We start from the raw sequence: 17,146 nt of genomic DNA, 5'->3' as shown, positions 1-17,146 counted from the left end.
TTAACTTGGAAGTGACTGCTGGGGATCTAGTCCACCTCCCCTCATCCCCATCCCACTCAAGCAGGGTCAGCTACAGCAGGTTGCTCAGGGCCATGTTCAGTTGGGTAATGAACATCTCCAATGACGGTGACTCCACAGCCTCTCTGGGCAACCTGTGTCTGACCACCCCCACAATAAAAAAAAAGGTGCTTTTTTGTATTCAGATGGAATTTCAAGTTTTCTTAATCTGTTTCTATTGCCTCTTGCCCTGTCACCGGGCACCACTGAGGACAGTCTGCCTCCCTCATCTTAATTTCCTCCCATCAGGTATTTACACGCATTGGTAAGACCCACCCAAGCCTCCTCTTCTCCAGGCCGAACAGTCTCAGGTGTCTCAACCTCTCCTTGTCTGACAGATGATCCAGTCCCTTTATCATCTTGGTGGCCCTGCACTGGGCCCACTTCAGTAAGTCCATGTCTCTCTTCTTACGGAGAGCCCAGCACTGGACGCAGCACCCCAGACGTGTCTCACCAGGGCTGAGCAAAGGGGAAGGATCACCTCCCTTGACCTGCTGGCAATGCTCCTCCCAATGCAGCCCCAGATACTGTTAGCCTTCTCTGCCATGAGGGTGCATTGCTGGCTCTGTCCACCGGGACGCCCACCTCCTTCACTGTAGAGCTGCTTTCCAGCTGGTCAATGCTCAGCATGTGCTTGGGGTTACTCCTCCCCAGTGCCAGAGCTTTGCATTTCCTTTGTTGAACTTCAGGAGATGCCTCACAGCCCAATTCTCCAGCCTGTCCACATCACTCTGGATGGCAGCACACCCACCTGGCGTTTCAGCCACTCCTCTCAGTTTTGCATTGTCCGCGAACTTGCTAAGGGTGCACTCTGTCCCAGCATCCAGGTCATTAATCAAAATCTTAAACAGTGCTGGCCCCTGCGTACAGCCTGGGGAACACTACCAGTGACTTGCCTCCACCTGGACTTTGTGCCGCTGATCACCACCCTCTGGGCCCGGCTGTTCAGCCGGTTTTCAATCCACCTCACTGTCCATTTACCTAACCTGTACACTGTCAGCTTGTCTATGAGGAGGCTATGGGAGACGGTGTCAGAAGCCTTACTAAAGTTGAGGAAAACTCTCCCCTCTTTTCCCCGAGCCAATGACCTCATTGTAGAAGGCTGTTACGTTGGTTAAGCACGATTTCCCCCTCATAAATCCAGGCTAACTACTCCCCATCACTTTCAATGCAAAACATGATTTAAAGATAGACTCATGTAAGAACAGAAACTTTTTTCTGCTCCATAGTGATAAAGCAGGTATTTTATATATATATATATAAAAAACCCTAAAGAATGCCTGCAGTCTTTATATAGTATATAAAAGTATATAAAGCAGGAGAAGTATACAAAACTTGTCAAGCACTGGTAAGATTTTATTGGTGCTGACCATACTCTGGAGGGACACAGAATCGTTTCACTGCAATACTTCTGTGCAGCATAAAGACAATGTTAAAACAAGATGCCTTGTCCTCCCTCCTACTGTGCCCACCAGTGAGACAAATACAAGATTTTTTTTGTTGTTTTTGTTCAAGGAGAAAGGAAGATATGTGGGAAACTGGAAAAACTACTACGGGAGTCCTAAGAATTTATGGCTGCAACAACAGATGGGGGTCCTACACTGAAGAGACCCATGCCCCCACTGGTAAAATTTGTGTTCCTCCCCACTCCCCAGCCACAAAACATTAGGACAAGAAAAGGTGAAGAAATACGACACAATATTATGCTTCTCAATAGGGTAGGCCAGCAGATGAAGTGCGTAAGTCCCAGACTGACGTTCTGGGAGTCAATATACGACACAAAATAAAAACTAGATAAAGTGCAGGTCAAGAGACTCTATTCACTGTTTAAACAAAATGACATCATCTGATGTTAACTAGAAATATTTACTAAACTACTGAAAAATCCTTCTCAAACTTTTTCCGGCATCAAACACTGTTCTGCTTCTGGTTTTATTCATCTGAAGCTTTCATTTATATATGTACCTAACATGCTCTGATTACTTACTGCTTCACTTGCTATATACATGGTTAGGTACGATTTTGCTCTGCTGCTTTTAACTGTTCATTTAAGACAGCACTTCTACCACCACACATTCAGCCAGAACTATAACCAGATTTATATTCAGGTCTATTTAAGTGGCTGAAGCAGCACACTACCCATCAACTTCAGAAAAGTAAGGTGTTTCCCTTCAGTAGAGAACAGGAGTTAATGAAGAAATTCATTATCTAAAAAAGAAAAGTTTATCTGGTAACCACATTAACTGCTAAACAGGAAAGAAACCTCACACACTAAAATCAAGTTACATCACAGTTCATTTTTTATTGTTTATACACAGCTTAACTGAACATGCCAATATTATTTCCCCTCAGTTTTCAGATTCATTCATCAGTATGGAAAAAGGTCTTCAACCATTATTCAGAAAAAAATTCCTTTTCATGAGTTACTGAAATAAACAAATGCTGCAAAACTCTGGACTTGCCACTTTTGACACTCAGGTGAAGAAACTAGAACTTCACACTACAGAAAAATGTTCTATTTTCATTCAATCTGTGCTTATTTAATATTGCTCCATCCATCTTTCTATCTTCCGCTCTTTTTCTCACTATTATGTTGCCTCAACAGGCACCAACAGTGGCTGTAAGAATACATCTGCTTTGGGTAAGATTTGTTTTAACCAGACGGTATTTTGACAGCCTATTTCATTTTGTATGGTTGATAGCTTTCGATTTGAACTGATTTCCATTTCAAACTCATAACCACTGCTCAAAAAACACCATATGAAAATGTCAGTTTTGCTGGAATATGCCAGAACTGCTTCTGCCACCTTAACGCAACACTAGGATCTAAAATAATTTTGTCAACTGAGATTTTTAATCAAATACATAAATAACTGAACTATTCCACATACCGCTGGTTTACAACAAAATAAAATAGCATTCATTCATTAAATCTGAAAGCATTTCCTTACACTATTTCAAGCCTCTGTCAGCAAGCTTTGCAAATGGGATAGAAAGTATGGAAAAAAATTACCAAAACAAACACAGGGTTGCCCACTTTATTCCCTAGCATCCTGTGCCTCCCACTTAGCATTAAGCTACAATATAAACATGCTACTGCTGTGCTCCAGAAAAATGAAAAACCACACACACGCTGAACAGACAAGCCTTCAGTCAGTTTCACTCAGGATGAAAGAAGATAAAAATCAACCCTGCTTGGGGATTTTGAGTTTGTGAATATAGAGAGCTTGTTATATGCTGAAACTTCCACCCACTGCTAAAAAATTAAAGAAAACACATAAGACAAGACATATTCCCCTTTTCCTTAGGTACATGGAAAAGAGAAGAGGAAATTAAGTGTATTAGGTGCTTGCTAGCGAAGACGAACACATCCTGACTACTCTGAACAAACTATATTTACAGCATCCTGATGGGAAGTGCAGAACTTGCATCTGCTTCACTTCCCATCCCTTCAGGTTAGTTACTGTGAAAGCCAGACTGTCAACTGTATGGTATTTAAAAACTTATTCATACTTAAAAAAACATTTGGTCTGTAACACATTTATGGCGTAACACTTGCAAACTGGGAACTCACCCAGATTTTGGTTGTTGTGTGTGTTTTGTCCTTTTTTTAATTTGCAAAACAAGTTAGGAGATGAAAAAGTGATAAAGTTGTATCTAAGATTATACAGAAAGCTTCATTTCATTTTATACTTAAAAGTCTAATCTAAGATTGGAGTATGAACTTGGAAACACCAGCGGCAACTTTTACCAGATATTTTTGTCAGTAAACAACCATTCAGTAAATCCTGAAATGCGATGCATGTCCAAAGAAGCCTTGTGAGTCGTTACTGTTATGAAAGAAATTAATACTTTTTCATTCTTATACAGGAGAATACTAATTTTACATCACATAAAGCAATCTCAGGAGTGAAGAGCACTCTCAATTTTCTGATGTACACATAATATATTGTAAGCAATTAAGACAAAGAAACAAAACCATTTGACAGAATCATGGAATTATCCATCAAGCCAACCCTGTATGCCTCCTATAAAAACTGAATGAATTAGGAGGAAGTGGGAAAGGGTGGAGCTGGAAGTCATATTTAAACACATGGAACAGCAGTTTTGTAATCATGTTCAACTGGAGAAATTTAATCCAAGTTTAAATTACAAGATCAATTACTGCTCTTAAAGACTTATATTGGACATTTCCTTATATAAAATGATAGATAATATTGATCTTTAGTTTTGGTAACAAATCAAGAGTTCAACTCCGTAGAAGCAGATGGTATGACTACAAAGAAAGGGTACTTCCAAAACAAAACAGCAGGACTGAAAGGATACAATTTACTTTCAACATATGGCCAACTGAAATGACTTAACTGAGAATGGTAAAAACTGATGCTGTATAAAATAAGTAAGAGATGAATGAAAGGGAAAAAGGCTTCTAATTAATCAGCCAACTTAAATTTTTTTATGGAAAAGTCACACACCAAGGATAAAATTACCAAGGAAAAGGTTAAGTATATGGAGGTATGACCTTCCGAATCAATTTTTTAAATGTATTTTATTTCTTGGATGTTTCTGTATGAAAGAATCTTCAAGAGAAGAACATTTAACTACAGAGCTATGCCCTGGTCCTGCAAAAACTTCAATGTCCCCTTTGTCTGAACAAGGTAAGTAGCCTTGTCAACCAAAACAAAATCAGGGCCTCTGCAGTCTTCCCCTAGCATGTACTCCTTGTCAGAAATCTAACATCCTCTTCCACGAAAGTTAACCATCATGCTTGCACATGACTTACAAGACAATATTCTGACTGCAAAATCCACTCAGAATTGTAGACGTGGTTAACAATTATTTAGTATCAAACAGGTGATTACTCATAAATAGTTACTCCACTTTCTAAAAATATTTCAAAAAAGCTTGCTTTTTGGCTTTTTCATCAGTTCTCTGAGAAACTTAGCTGGGTGTAACAGAAGAAGCAGTCTGATCTTTCAGAGAGAAAGCCAGAAGAGCAGAATTCTGCTATCTCACCAGCTTGGCTCACAATATTGAAGAAGTAACTTTGCTTTCATGCACTTCTATTTCCCTCCTTATCCTTTGTCAAATCTGCCTAATCCTATTTCTAGCTCGTTAGGGAATTCAAAAAGTTTAAGACTATTCAAACACTGTCTTCACAAAACAAAGCCTTAATGTTTACAAACTTCCACAAGAAGTCCAGAAATTAAGGATTACTAGGAAGCCTGTCAAGATTAGAGAGATTAATTTAAAAGAAATCCTACAATGTTATATTTTATGCCCTCCTTGCAACTGCAACGGCTCCTGAGATCTTGGAAGTATGTGAAATAGTGCAGAAGTTAACTCTCTGACAGTGGAGTTATGAAAGAATGTAAAAAAGAACCCAAATTCAGATGGGTTTTCAGATTAACTTTCTGACCTATATCTTGAATACATCTGCCACCCCGTACCTCAAAACCCTAAATTATCGACTATACTCGCTGTAACTTCAGGAACAACATATTTCTAGATCGTGATGAAAGCAATTTAAGCCTTTAAAGCAATTCCATTTTGGAGAGAATATGGTACCTGCTGGAGGGCTATTTTCTGTTCTAATACTAGCCTTGCAAGTGCTTTACATAAACCTGCAGACTTTCTACAGTTAAACCCAAAGGTTGTGTTCAGAGTACTTACTAATTACACGAACTCTATGTAACATTATCTGATCTTGTATTTCACACAATATAAACACAGAACCGGTCTGCCTCTAGTGCAAGATTCCTTCCATTACCAGCACTGCTGGAATCCCGATTAACCTAATGGATGGATAAGTATAATAAAACCTAGCTGCAGGTTTACAGTTTCTTTTTTCCAACTGCCTCCTCTCTCCAAACATAACCTAATTAAAAAGAACTTTATTTTAAACTGGTTGAGCAGTAAAGCAGTTAGACATTATTTATAAAAATAGCCTTTCTACTAACACTTTAAAAGACAGAATTAATTATAATTCGTTTTAAATCCATGTTTCAAGACTACCTGAATTTAAAAAAAGACCAAACACGTGCACGTTACTTTAGCTATGTTTGTATACGAAATGGAAAAGCTAAATATCACTTCTTTTTTCTTTAGTAGAAAGCAATGCAATACAAAATGATGACACGGTATATGAATTATATTGTTCCATGGCTAGCATTTTCGTTAGCTTTTATTTAATATGGCTCTTCTGAGAAAGACAGACTACGGCACTACCGGAGGTTGGAAAAGTCTCCCCAACAGGTAGTTAAACCACAACCGGAATAGCTCACTCTTCCTGGCAGCCTGCAGTATCGCTATGAAAACTTGCAAAAAAACTAACTCGGCTCGACGGGAGCGCCTTTTTTCCAGGAGCTGACCCCAGTTACTACCGGAGTACCACCTCCAAGTGAAGGGGACCTTCCCGTCCCCGCTGCCGCTGCTCACCCTGCACCCACCCACCGCACAAGGCCGGGCTGCCAAGCGGCGGGCGGAGGAGGGCTGCCCCCTCCGCCGAGCAGCCGCCGGGCCGGGCGGCAGGTCTGCCCGCAGCGGGACTCCCGTCCCCGGGCACTGTCCCGGCGGAGCAGCCTTCCTGCTGCAGCGGAACCGGGGAGGGGGAGGCGCAAAGCTTCTGCGGGACTTCCACGGGAGTTTGACACACACTTTCCAGCGGGCAAAGGTGGGGGCCCGGCGCCGCGGCCCCCGCTCCTCGGAGGCAGGCGGGGAGAGGGGGGTGCGGGGAGCGGCCGGGCGTGGCGGGTCCCGGCAGGCCGGCGGCTACTCACTGGTTGGTGGGGGGCGCGTTGAGCGGGATGGCCACCTCCTCCTCTTCGTACTCCGGCCCGTCCAGCGAGTCGCCTTCGTCCACAGTCCCCAGCCCCCCGGCCAAGGGGGGCGGCGGCGGCGGCGGCAGCGGAGGGAAGGCGGCGGCGGTGCCAGGATCGGTCGCCCGGGCCGCCTCCGCTCCCTGCCCCGGGCCGGCCGCTGTGGCGGCGGCGCCGCCGGCTGCCGGAGGGGCAGGCCCCGCGCCCAGCTCCAGGAGCCCCAGTACCGAGCACAAAGCCGGGCCACCCGGGGGGCCGGCGCCCGGGCTGCCGCCGCCGCCGCCGCAGCCGGCCGAGAAGGGGCCCTGCGGCCCCGGCCCCGGCCCCTTGCCCCGGCACACGGTGGGATAGTGCCCCGGCTCCGCGCCGGCGGCGGCTCCCGCCGTCCCGGCTGAGGTAACCGAGCCTCCCTCCTCACCCCCGGCCTCGGCCGCCATCATGTTGAGCCTCGCCCCCCCCTCCGGCCCCCCTCCGCCGGCCGCCGCACGCCGGGGAGGTGGCGACAAAGGGGCCCCGGCCCCCCGCCCCGCCCCGGCGGGGAGCGGAGCCGGGACGAGGGCAAAACTTCCCCGGCGGAGACGGGCTGGGAACAATACCCGGCTGGGCGGGGGCTGGGCGCGCAGGGCAGCTCCGCAGGGCCCCGACGCGGCTGCCTCAGCCCCCGGCGGCCGCCAGGGGAGCGGCTCCCGCCGGCCGGCCAGGGAGCGCGCGGGAGCGAGACGGGCCGCGGCGCACCGCGCCTGCGCGCCGCACCCCCGGTCTCACCGACACACACACACACACACACGCGTGCGCGGGTGGGCAGCCGGGCGGGGGCGGCTCCGTGGGGGACCCCGGGGCGGGGGGGGTGAAGCGGCGTATCCCTCCCGAGGGAAAAAAAGAAAGAAAAAGGGCCGAATGGCGCCGGCGGGCGGCAGGTGCTTGCGCGGGCGGGGGGACCGGGAGGGCCGGGCCGGCCCAGCCCGGCCGTGAGGAGGGGCTGCACGGGGGGGGTGGCGCGGCCTGGCCGTTGGAGGCGGCGGGGGGCTGAGGGGTGGGCTGGGCTGCCGCGGAGCCGGCGCCGCCGTCGTTCCGCCGGCGGTGTGCTCCGAGCCGCAGGTGGGGCCTTCCCGCAGGGAGGCGTTCCGGGCTCGGCTCGGCGTCGTTGTTCTGGCGGGGTTTGGTCAGGGGGAGCTGCCGGCCGCGCTCGGGTCCGGCCGCCTCGGCGCGGTGGGGGCGGCTGCGCTCGTCCCGCGGCCCGGCCGCTCCGGCCTTGGGCCTAGGGGCGGAATACCGCAGGGTGTGGAAAGATTCACCGCCCTGGGCCCTGGCTGCCTTCATACGGGGTGGCCAAGCTGCTCGCTGGGGTTGGTTTTCTCGGAGAAATCGACTTAAAAACGACCCTTTCCTTTGCATATCATTGTAAAGACCTGGTATTCTAGCAATAAGAATAAAAAAACATATCCTAGAGTCAAGAAGGTAATGTTATCCTGTAAGAGTTGTGACTCCGTTGCTACTAAAAAGGTGTTTACTCTGCACTTTCCTGAAATTGTACTTTCTTTTTTTCTTGTTACTCCAGCCTGCAAGCTCACACCGTCCAAGCCTATCTTTGTCATTAATAATTTTGCTAAGTTAAGTGGGTTTTCTTGGTACATCAGTTTCACTTAACGTGTAAGTAGCTCTGTGATCAAGAAGACACCGTGTGACAAACATTACCAGGCAATAAAGTAGATATCTTTTGATTTTATCCGCCCCCCCCCCCCCCCGGTGTTAAAAGAGCTGACAAATAGCAGCACGTTGACACTTGTATGTCTCTCAAGAGTTCTCAGAAGGCATCTAAACATTCAGGTTTTCAAAGCTTTGCATTACCCAAAAGTATTAAGTGAATTTTTCCTCAGGCCACTAAAACAAACTACTGCTCCCACTTTCGCAGCTTTCCAGCCAACCGCTTTTTATCTGCTGAAATGAAGTTTCATATCTTGCCTTCTAAAGGCAAAATTTGCTTCTAGTTACACCACAAAGATCAGTGGAATTACGCTGGGTTTGTGCCCAGTGTCAGCGAAAGGAGAAGCTGGCTCTGGCCCTCGGTTTACAGCATTGTTACACATTCACACCCTGCCGTTTTTCTGCAAGAAATTGCAGTTTCAGTGGCAGTGTCTTACAACTTTGATTTTGCGTTACCATGTTTCATTATTATAAATGTAATTTCAAATAATGTCGTAGCCTGCTGTCTCTGTGGGTTTCTATTTACTGCTGTTTGCTTTCCCCGACAGATTTATAAATGAAATTATTTTAACACAGCGTTGTTGCTGTTGTAGAAGTGATAGGCCTAAATATAGAAATGCAGCGTAAATATGTTTGAGATTCCCTTTATGAGGCAGGCTTTTCTAAGTGCCTTCCAGGGCAGGAGCATGTGTGTGGGTGTGTGGGCACTGGAAGGACAGCTGTGCTAAGAATTTCCTGCACGAGGGGGTAATGTGGCTGTGGCACTCCTTCAGGAGATTTATTTTTGGGAGAGCAGTTTTAAATTGGGCGAGGATTCCACAGAAAGAGACCTTTTAGTAAGATCAGCCGAGTTGTTCCATTGCTGCCCCTGACACGCCTTTTCTGTTCACTTTGGGGGCAAAGTTGTCTGTCCAGGTGGCTTGGCACTGCAGGTAATGCACATCGCCCTGCATTTCCTCCTTCTTAAGGCTTGCAGGTTGACTCCCGTTATACAAGCCTTCATGGGGCTTTATTTACATGAATATATTTGGATGAAGGAACAAGTGTAATGATATTTTTCTTGATACTTATTGTGCATTTGCAAATATGTCTTTTTCTGAAATCCCTGGTATAAATGATGCTAAGATAGTTGGTCCTTCATCCCTGCTGCGTGGATGGTGTCAGGCCAGATTCTCTGAAAAGTCTATTTGCATATTTCCTAGAGTCAATTTGTGGGATGGTGGATCTTGGAATATACATGATTTTCTTCTCTGCTGGCTATTGGCTCTGGTATCCCTTACCCTTGGTCTAGTATTGAAATGTCAGAGCAGAGGTAGATGACGATTTTTCTGACCTAATTTAAAGACCAATCTGTAGAAAGGCCAAAACTGTGTCTGATGCATAAAAGTACATTGTTGCGCATTTGTTAATGCTGCCGTTAAAACTACCTGTTCGTTTGTTGGTTTATGCCAAATAAAATTCTTAGCACAGGATTCTGCCTGTGAAGGACGAACACAATCTGTGCCCATGCTTGTAAATAAAACTGAGTGTTCCCAGGCGCTTGAATACGATTGTCTGCGGAGCCCAGGGCGTAGCGACCGTTCCTGCTGTGCCTCCGAGCATACCACCAGCCCAGTGCTGCTCGGTGGCAGACGTACAGCCCACACCCTTCCCAGTCTGTGTGCAGCCACCCTGCTGTGGCGACCAAGAGAGCTCCCATGTGGCATCGCATGCCAGTCTGTGCCAGCTAGCTTGAGAGCCCGTGCACGTTCATGGGGACGCTCAATTCACTAGCATGGAGTGCAGCCATAATTGCCATTATTTTATTAATGGTGACAGGTGTTCACAGTCCTTCATAGATCTAGTTCATACCGATAAGATTTTGGAATCTGAAGCTATGTCTTCCAGCGTAGTGGCAGGTGAATTACTGCGGTATTGAAGTCTTTGAACTACATTACTAGATCAGAGACCCTGGTTTATACCAGATACTTGTGCCGTACCACTCATACATAGTTGGGACTAATATGATAATATGTACCGTAAGAATGGTGACAGCGGTGAGATGTTCCAGGCAGCTGAATACGTGATTAAGACGTCAAGAGTTTTGTGGCTGGGTTTGTCACTGATTTGCATGGCCTTGGGCAAGCCATTTGAACAAGGTTACACTTTCTCCATCAGTAAAGTAGGAAGCTATTTCACAGATGTGTCAGAGGAATAATTAGGTTTTTTACAACATTTGAAAACTGTTTAACATTAATGCTTATTAGGATGAAAAGCCACGTAAAGTGATTGACACAGTATTTCAGTTATTTATAGAGAAGATATTGCTTGGATCATGGATACAAACACCTTATAACCTTGACTTTCACTCCTTATTTCAGCACAAAACCTGCTTCTGTCCTCTACCTGAATGCAGTTTATTTCCACTTTTCCAAAGGTGTTATCCTATCTCAGGAATAAATAACAACAGGGGAATTTTCAGTCTTTCTGTCGCAAGATGGAGTGATAAGAAAGCAGCCCTCCCGTAATGAAGAACCCGGAATGCTCCAACTATGCCAGTTCTTGCCCTTGTATTCCCACAGCTACTTAATGAACAGCTACAGAGTGAGTGCTAGTTCTTCCTACCTGCATAGCTGTTACAACCCCATGGGAGGCCACATGTATTGCTGGGAAAGTGGAAAGGTGAGCAGAGTCTGGGCAAGATCTTGAATACTGATATTTTTATTTCCTGTGACTTAAATTCTTCACTTCCATCATGCTTATATTATCTTTTATTTTTATCGAATAAAGCTGACTGTGTTCCCAGAATGATTATCATAAGGTAATCATTGAACAGTCATCATCACTGTCTGCATATTTAATTTGGGTCTGCACCGTCAATTCTCCCATGTTCATGGTACAAATTAGAAACTTTTGTTTGCATTGAATATTTTGTTTGTATTGAATCTCTGAATAGATCATTAATGATAAGCTATTTTTAAAATCTTTCCCTTCATTTTAAAAGATCAACAGTTTTCAAATGTTGTTTTTGTTTAATAACTTCCTGATTGTTACTGATTTTCAAGAACATTTTTGTCACATGAGAAATGATCTCTCTCAAACTCCAAACTCTTCCATAACCTTTTGTCCCTACTCATTTTGTTCTCATGTACGTTGATATGCTTTCAAATAAATGTTTAAGCTGGAGATGAATTAAGCCCAAATAAAAGACTATAATCCCCATACTAATAGACATCATATCCTATCTTAAGAGTCAGTATGTATATGACTTTAAAATTAATAAAGAAATTACTACTAAATCACTACCTTTATTTTTGTATCTTAAGCAGATGCAAAAATATACGCGAACAACTACCTTGAGGTAACAATTTTTACTAGTATGTGATAATGTTCTTTTGGTTTCTTTTGTCTGCCTTCCAAAATGGCTTAAAAAGCTTTCGTATAGTTGCCTGTAATGTTCACTTTCTATTTTCAATTTTAGAACAGCACCAGTACATAGAGGCATAGGTTTTTGCTTGTCTCACTTCACTTCAGGCTGCATCTGCAAAAGAAGTCTTTTTCTTTTCCCCTCTGATTTTGCATATATCATGGTTTTGCTGGTGTAAATAGACGTGGTATTTCAGTCCCTTTTCATGAGCCCTCGGTGTGCGCAGCAAATATTCTTCCTTTCAGAAACAAATGGATGTTACAGTTCGATACTCAGCCTTAGCACAACATGTCTTTGAGTCTGAAGCCTTCTGTTAGCTAGAATGTCGAGGCTCAAAGTCTTTTCTTCCTGGCAAATCTTGTTCCTTGCTGATCTGAGTCTGGTCGTACTTCAACCCAGTTGTTCCAGTTGTGAACACTGATGGAAATACTTTTATTACCTTTATTATTTTTAGATCCTGACAGATTTGCTCAGAACCTGTTGCGTTGCAGTTTTCTTGAGAATTAGAAAGCGTACAGTTTCTGTGCCATACCATTTAAATGTTGTGCAGAGCTTACTAGTTTAATCAAAGAGTAATTATTTTACTGTTGACTTTTAAAAAATCTATTTGGTTTTTTTTGAGTGTAGTACACTGATGTCAGTATACATTTTACTCTGTTTTTATTACTCTATAATTATTACCACATTACCAATCACTTTTCAAAATACAGTGTATTTTGTACAGTATTTTTCAGTTTGATACATTTCTAGTTTTAGACCATTTGCCGTCTTTCTAAAATTTAACATGGTGTTTTGTGACATGCCAACGGAAACTTACTATATTCATCTGAATGAGTATTCACCTTAGGTCATATAGTATATCAGCAAGTGAATTACTCAGAAACAACCATTTTAAGCAAGACAACAGTGTTCAGTAGCACTCTGTTTGGAGGCATTGCAGAGCCTCCTGGCCACTCCTTGGCCTGCACTAACAGAGAGTCAGAAGCTTTGTTTGCTGCTGCCCTTTGCCTGGTCAGTGAGTGCCCATTTTTTTTTCCTTCAGACCTTCAGAAAGGAGGGCCTTTCGGACCTTCTACAGCAACGAAGCAGACAATGTTTTTTTCCATTAATCTTAACCAGGTGCTATGAAAATGTGCCTGTGAAGGCTAATACAATGAAAAGTACACATAGCATAAGCAAGTGCAAAAAACTGAGATTGTGTAGAGCAAAACCAATGGAGTAGTGCATCAGAATACTGAAATTGTTGTACTTACTGTATTTTCCTGTGGCCAAATACTTTTTAATCATTTCTGTATGAGTCTGAGGAAATGCATATTCACTGCTGCACCTTGCTACAGCTTTTTACGACGTTGCAGGGTTTTGCTTTTTAGAAAAGCCACTGTGGTTTGACTTCCGGATCCATTCTACCTGCTAAGTTTAGACTGATGTCCTAGCACTTCACATAAACCTCCTGCCATGGATGTTTTAAAAGTAGGCACAGATAATAAAATTTCACTGGTTCTTGCATGTAGATTTTCTAGTTGTAATTGTTACTTCTCAGTAACTATCCGCTCGTACCTGGCAAAATATATTGACAAAGCAGTATGTTTTAGAGGTCAGGCTTGTTATTTCAGGTATGGCACATTCAAATCCAGGTGCACCTGTGCTGACTTGTTCTCGGAGCATTGTACTGTGCAGTATGGTCTTACACAGCCCTGGGTCGGTACTAACTTGGAATTGTCCGTGTCCTGTTTTAATTCACAGACAAACCTGAAAATTCAAGAACTGGTCTAGAGACTGGATGAAACTGGTCAGTAAGCAGAACCCAAACTGCAGGTCATATATCTGGCATTCCTGAGGAAGGCTATTGTTAGATAATTACCATCTATAAACTTCAAGTGTGCTATAGACGAAAAAATGATAAAGAGGTAAGTTTCAGTCACAGGGGTGGTGGCATATTATTTTAGCACACAGGAGGCAAGTGGGAATGTGCTTTTCATATAATACTGGATGTCAGCTGTAGCTACCACAATGCATGTTCTACCTGAAATAGAGCAGCAACTGCAAGGGCATAAGTGGACACGGGGCCCAGAAAATAGACCAGCCATGCAAATGGTGTATTTTTCCATAGGAAATGTTGCAAGAGTCAAATCGTAATAACAAACTGAGAAAAAAAAGCACACGTAAAAACTATGATTTTATTTGCTTTGAAAAACTCCTTGCGATTTTCCACATGCGACTTTTCATATATGTCTTTGTCCTTATCAGTATCCTCTCCAATAGATTAGCTCTTTTTAAGTATTAATTATTAGTTATTAATAATTATTGGTTATTAGTTATTATTAATTATTTCGTATAAGTTAATTAAGCAGCACCAGCATTTTTCCTCTTTTCTGAGAGGTGAAGTTTCTGTTCCTGAAAGGCCATGGCAAAACACCCCTTTAACTTCAGTAGCATAGGAACAAGTGCTACATGAATGCTCTTTCAGTCTTAAAAACTGTGGTCCTTTAATTTCAATTCCATATTATTGCCTATATTTAAATGCAAGAAAAACCTGTCTATTTATACTTGCCTATATTTATAATTGATGCCTTCACATAAAGCAAGTATGGATTCTCTTCTGAGCCTGTAAGTATTGAGTGACTCCATTTATAGATACACTGGACAGTTACGTTATTTTTAAGCAACGCTAAAAGCATCCGCATTTTTGGAAGTTCACTTGTTAGTTATTAAGTTTTTTTCCACAAGGAGAGATGAAAAACCGAGTTACAAAGGACAAACAACACTTTTTTCCGGTTTGAATTTGAAAATATTTTACATGTAATAATTTTCCCTGCCTAGTTAATTACAGCTGACTTCCATAAGGGTTCTCAGTAATTAATGACCTTAGGTTTATGCAGCATATTTTGGACTGTTGATGGACAAAAATATACACATTGACAAACACCTTTGTATTTTTGCAGCTGTTTAGGTATCCTTTGGATGTTTGTGTAGGTGCTTTTACAGGAGCTAGGGAAAGGAAAAAAGTCTGATAAGAATGAACAAACAGGAAAATGTGATTACACTCGTAATACCTACAGAACTTCCTCTGAGACCCGTGATGTAACCTGTGCAGGATAATCCCAGCCATTGCGTGGAGGACGGTCTTTCATTTCATGCTCGGGCAATTTTTCATGCTGTTCACCCTGACACTTCTAAACGAACAGTTTAATCACACTATCGAGGAATACATAATTCTCGTTAGTTTCAACAGTTTGTGGTTATTAGTTGCAATGACACAATGTAAGCTGCCTACCTATATCTTGTATTTAAATAAAGGATATTTCTGTCAGACATAGCTAACAGGTGTTCCTGTAAGTGAAATTATATGCATAACCTATAAAAATCAACAGAAGACTATAATGCAGATATTACTCAGCAGGCTCATATTCTGCATGCATAGCAGAAATTGATATCCTTGCTTAATAGAACAATTCAAGTGTAAAATTTAAATAGAATATTTCTAGATGTAGCTGTTATATAGGTAACAAATAGCTATATATTGGTCTTTTCAATGAATATTTGTATAGTGGAGTTCATACCATAATAACAATGGAAATTATTTATTTTCTAATTTTAAAATTTCACTTAAGTTTCCAGTTACTAGAAAATAATAATAAACTCTTTTTGACCTATATTTTTAAATTCTCATCTTCATGAATGGTGTCACTGAAAACTGAAAAATCAGGAAAGGAAATACTGTGTCATGTAAAAGATGTGAGCTTAGCCAAGATGTGGCTAGATCTAATTTCATGGATATCAGATCTGCATAAAGCCAGTAATTCTTTAAAATGCCTGCTCACATATTTGTGATGCACTTACTGACTGTACAGAAACTGGTATTTGCATGTGAGACACATAAAATATATTTGCAAAATTGGTAACTGTGTCTGAGGTCATATTTACACATCTAAAGTATCCATTCTGTATATGAAGGTTCCTGTTTCCTTATGGGTATGTATATACTCCCATGAAACAAGTTCCTTCAAGTATTACACTGGGATAGTTTAGGTGTCCTGTTCTTCTACTTAGAGGTTAGTTCCTGTATGTCCTCCATCATAGGATGAATTTTTCAGTTAAGAAATGTTTCTAAATTAGAAAGAAGAAACAAAATGTTAAAATCCAATATGCTAAAACCATTTCTTAGCTATTTTTGTTACAGGATACAAGGACTTAATTAAGACACAGTATATTAATCTAATTGCAAAAATTAATAGGTGAAGTGCTGTGATTTATGTTATGTAATTGCCCAGGCTCTTAAACTTCTTGACCTTATAACTTGTTAATCCAAATGTATACTTTTCAAATAGTCCACTTACTCTTTCCCTTACTATTCTTATGATAGTATTGCTTTGTGAAACTTTATTGCTTATGATAGTATTTACTTGTGTGAAAACAATTTGTTTAAGCTAGTTGTATTTCTGTTGTTGACTTTGAAATCAGTTCCACAGTAAGAAAAGAAAGAATAGAAACATAAGTAGTCCATAGATTTAATGTGTGGTACAACTCATTCCAGAGTAGCCTAAACATAATCACAGTGATTACTCTACTGGATTTTGACTAATTGTGGATCAAACGCTATAAAGTTATAAATAATATTAGTTACACTTGACATTGAAATGATAATTTCTACACACTGTTTATATTTAAGATTTTCCAAGATGTGCTGGTATATAGTTAGTTTATTTGCTGTTTTTGCAGCTCCCGTGAATATCTTTGCAACCTTCGTTGACATAGCGCAATTTGCAAGGATACTCATTTCCTCATAATCAGCAATTACACATTGATTTTTCTATTTGTATACATGTAGAACGGTGAAAGGTGTAACTGTGTAGAGAAGTATGTCAATCACAGAGTATATGTAATAAGAATACACAAAGCTTTGTCTCTATTCTGAAAATTTTACCATGTAAATGGCAGTATACGCATAGAATTTGTAACAGGAACAGGGTCTAGCACAGTAAACAGAAAATTAGGGAAGGCTAGATACTAGTATCCTTCTGTTCTAACAAATGGGAAATTGCAGTGTACATGGTTAGGAGTTTGTGAAACAAGGAGCTGCCTTGACATGCACAAGGAATAAGCACGTCCGGTCCCTGCACCAGGAGAGAGCATAGAGGCGATGTGATGGAATGTTCCACTG

General features: G+C 42.4%; 1 protein-coding gene and 1 long non-coding RNA gene across 10 annotated transcripts in view; one reads left to right on the top strand and one right to left on the bottom strand.

The window, feature by feature from the left end:
* RASA1 (RAS p21 protein activator 1) overlaps window positions 1-7,647 on the bottom strand; it is a 68,329-nt gene extending 60,682 nt beyond the window's left edge. The window contains exon 1 of the mRNA XM_072860723.1: window positions 6,837-7,647. Within this exon, the coding sequence (XP_072716824.1) occupies window positions 6,837-7,315 (479 nt within the window). The 5' untranslated portion in view covers window positions 7,316-7,647. The remainder of the gene's footprint in view (window positions 1-6,836) is intronic.
* On the top strand, window positions 6,608-16,381 carry LOC140651357 (uncharacterized). Of its 9 annotated transcripts, none has more exons than XR_012042361.1 (7): window positions 7,400-7,672; window positions 8,283-8,333; window positions 8,434-8,525; window positions 10,940-11,240; window positions 11,888-11,919; window positions 13,729-13,892; window positions 14,928-16,381. It is a non-coding gene; the product is annotated as an uncharacterized lncRNA (long non-coding RNA). The 9 variants fall into 9 exon arrangements; XR_012042360.1 differs by lacking the exon at window positions 7,400-7,672 and adding an exon at window positions 7,752-7,792; XR_012042364.1 differs by lacking the exons at window positions 7,400-7,672; window positions 8,283-8,333 and adding an exon at window positions 6,608-6,730.
* Window positions 16,382-17,146: the final 765 nt, after the last annotated feature.

The sequence above is a fragment of the Ciconia boyciana genome, chromosome 4 (genome assembly GCF_034638445.1).
Source record: "Ciconia boyciana chromosome 4, ASM3463844v1, whole genome shotgun sequence".
NCBI lineage: Eukaryota > Metazoa > Chordata > Aves > Ciconiiformes > Ciconiidae > Ciconia > Ciconia boyciana.
Note: the sequence above shows the minus strand (reverse complement) of the source record. Positions and strands in the feature narration are given on the sequence as shown.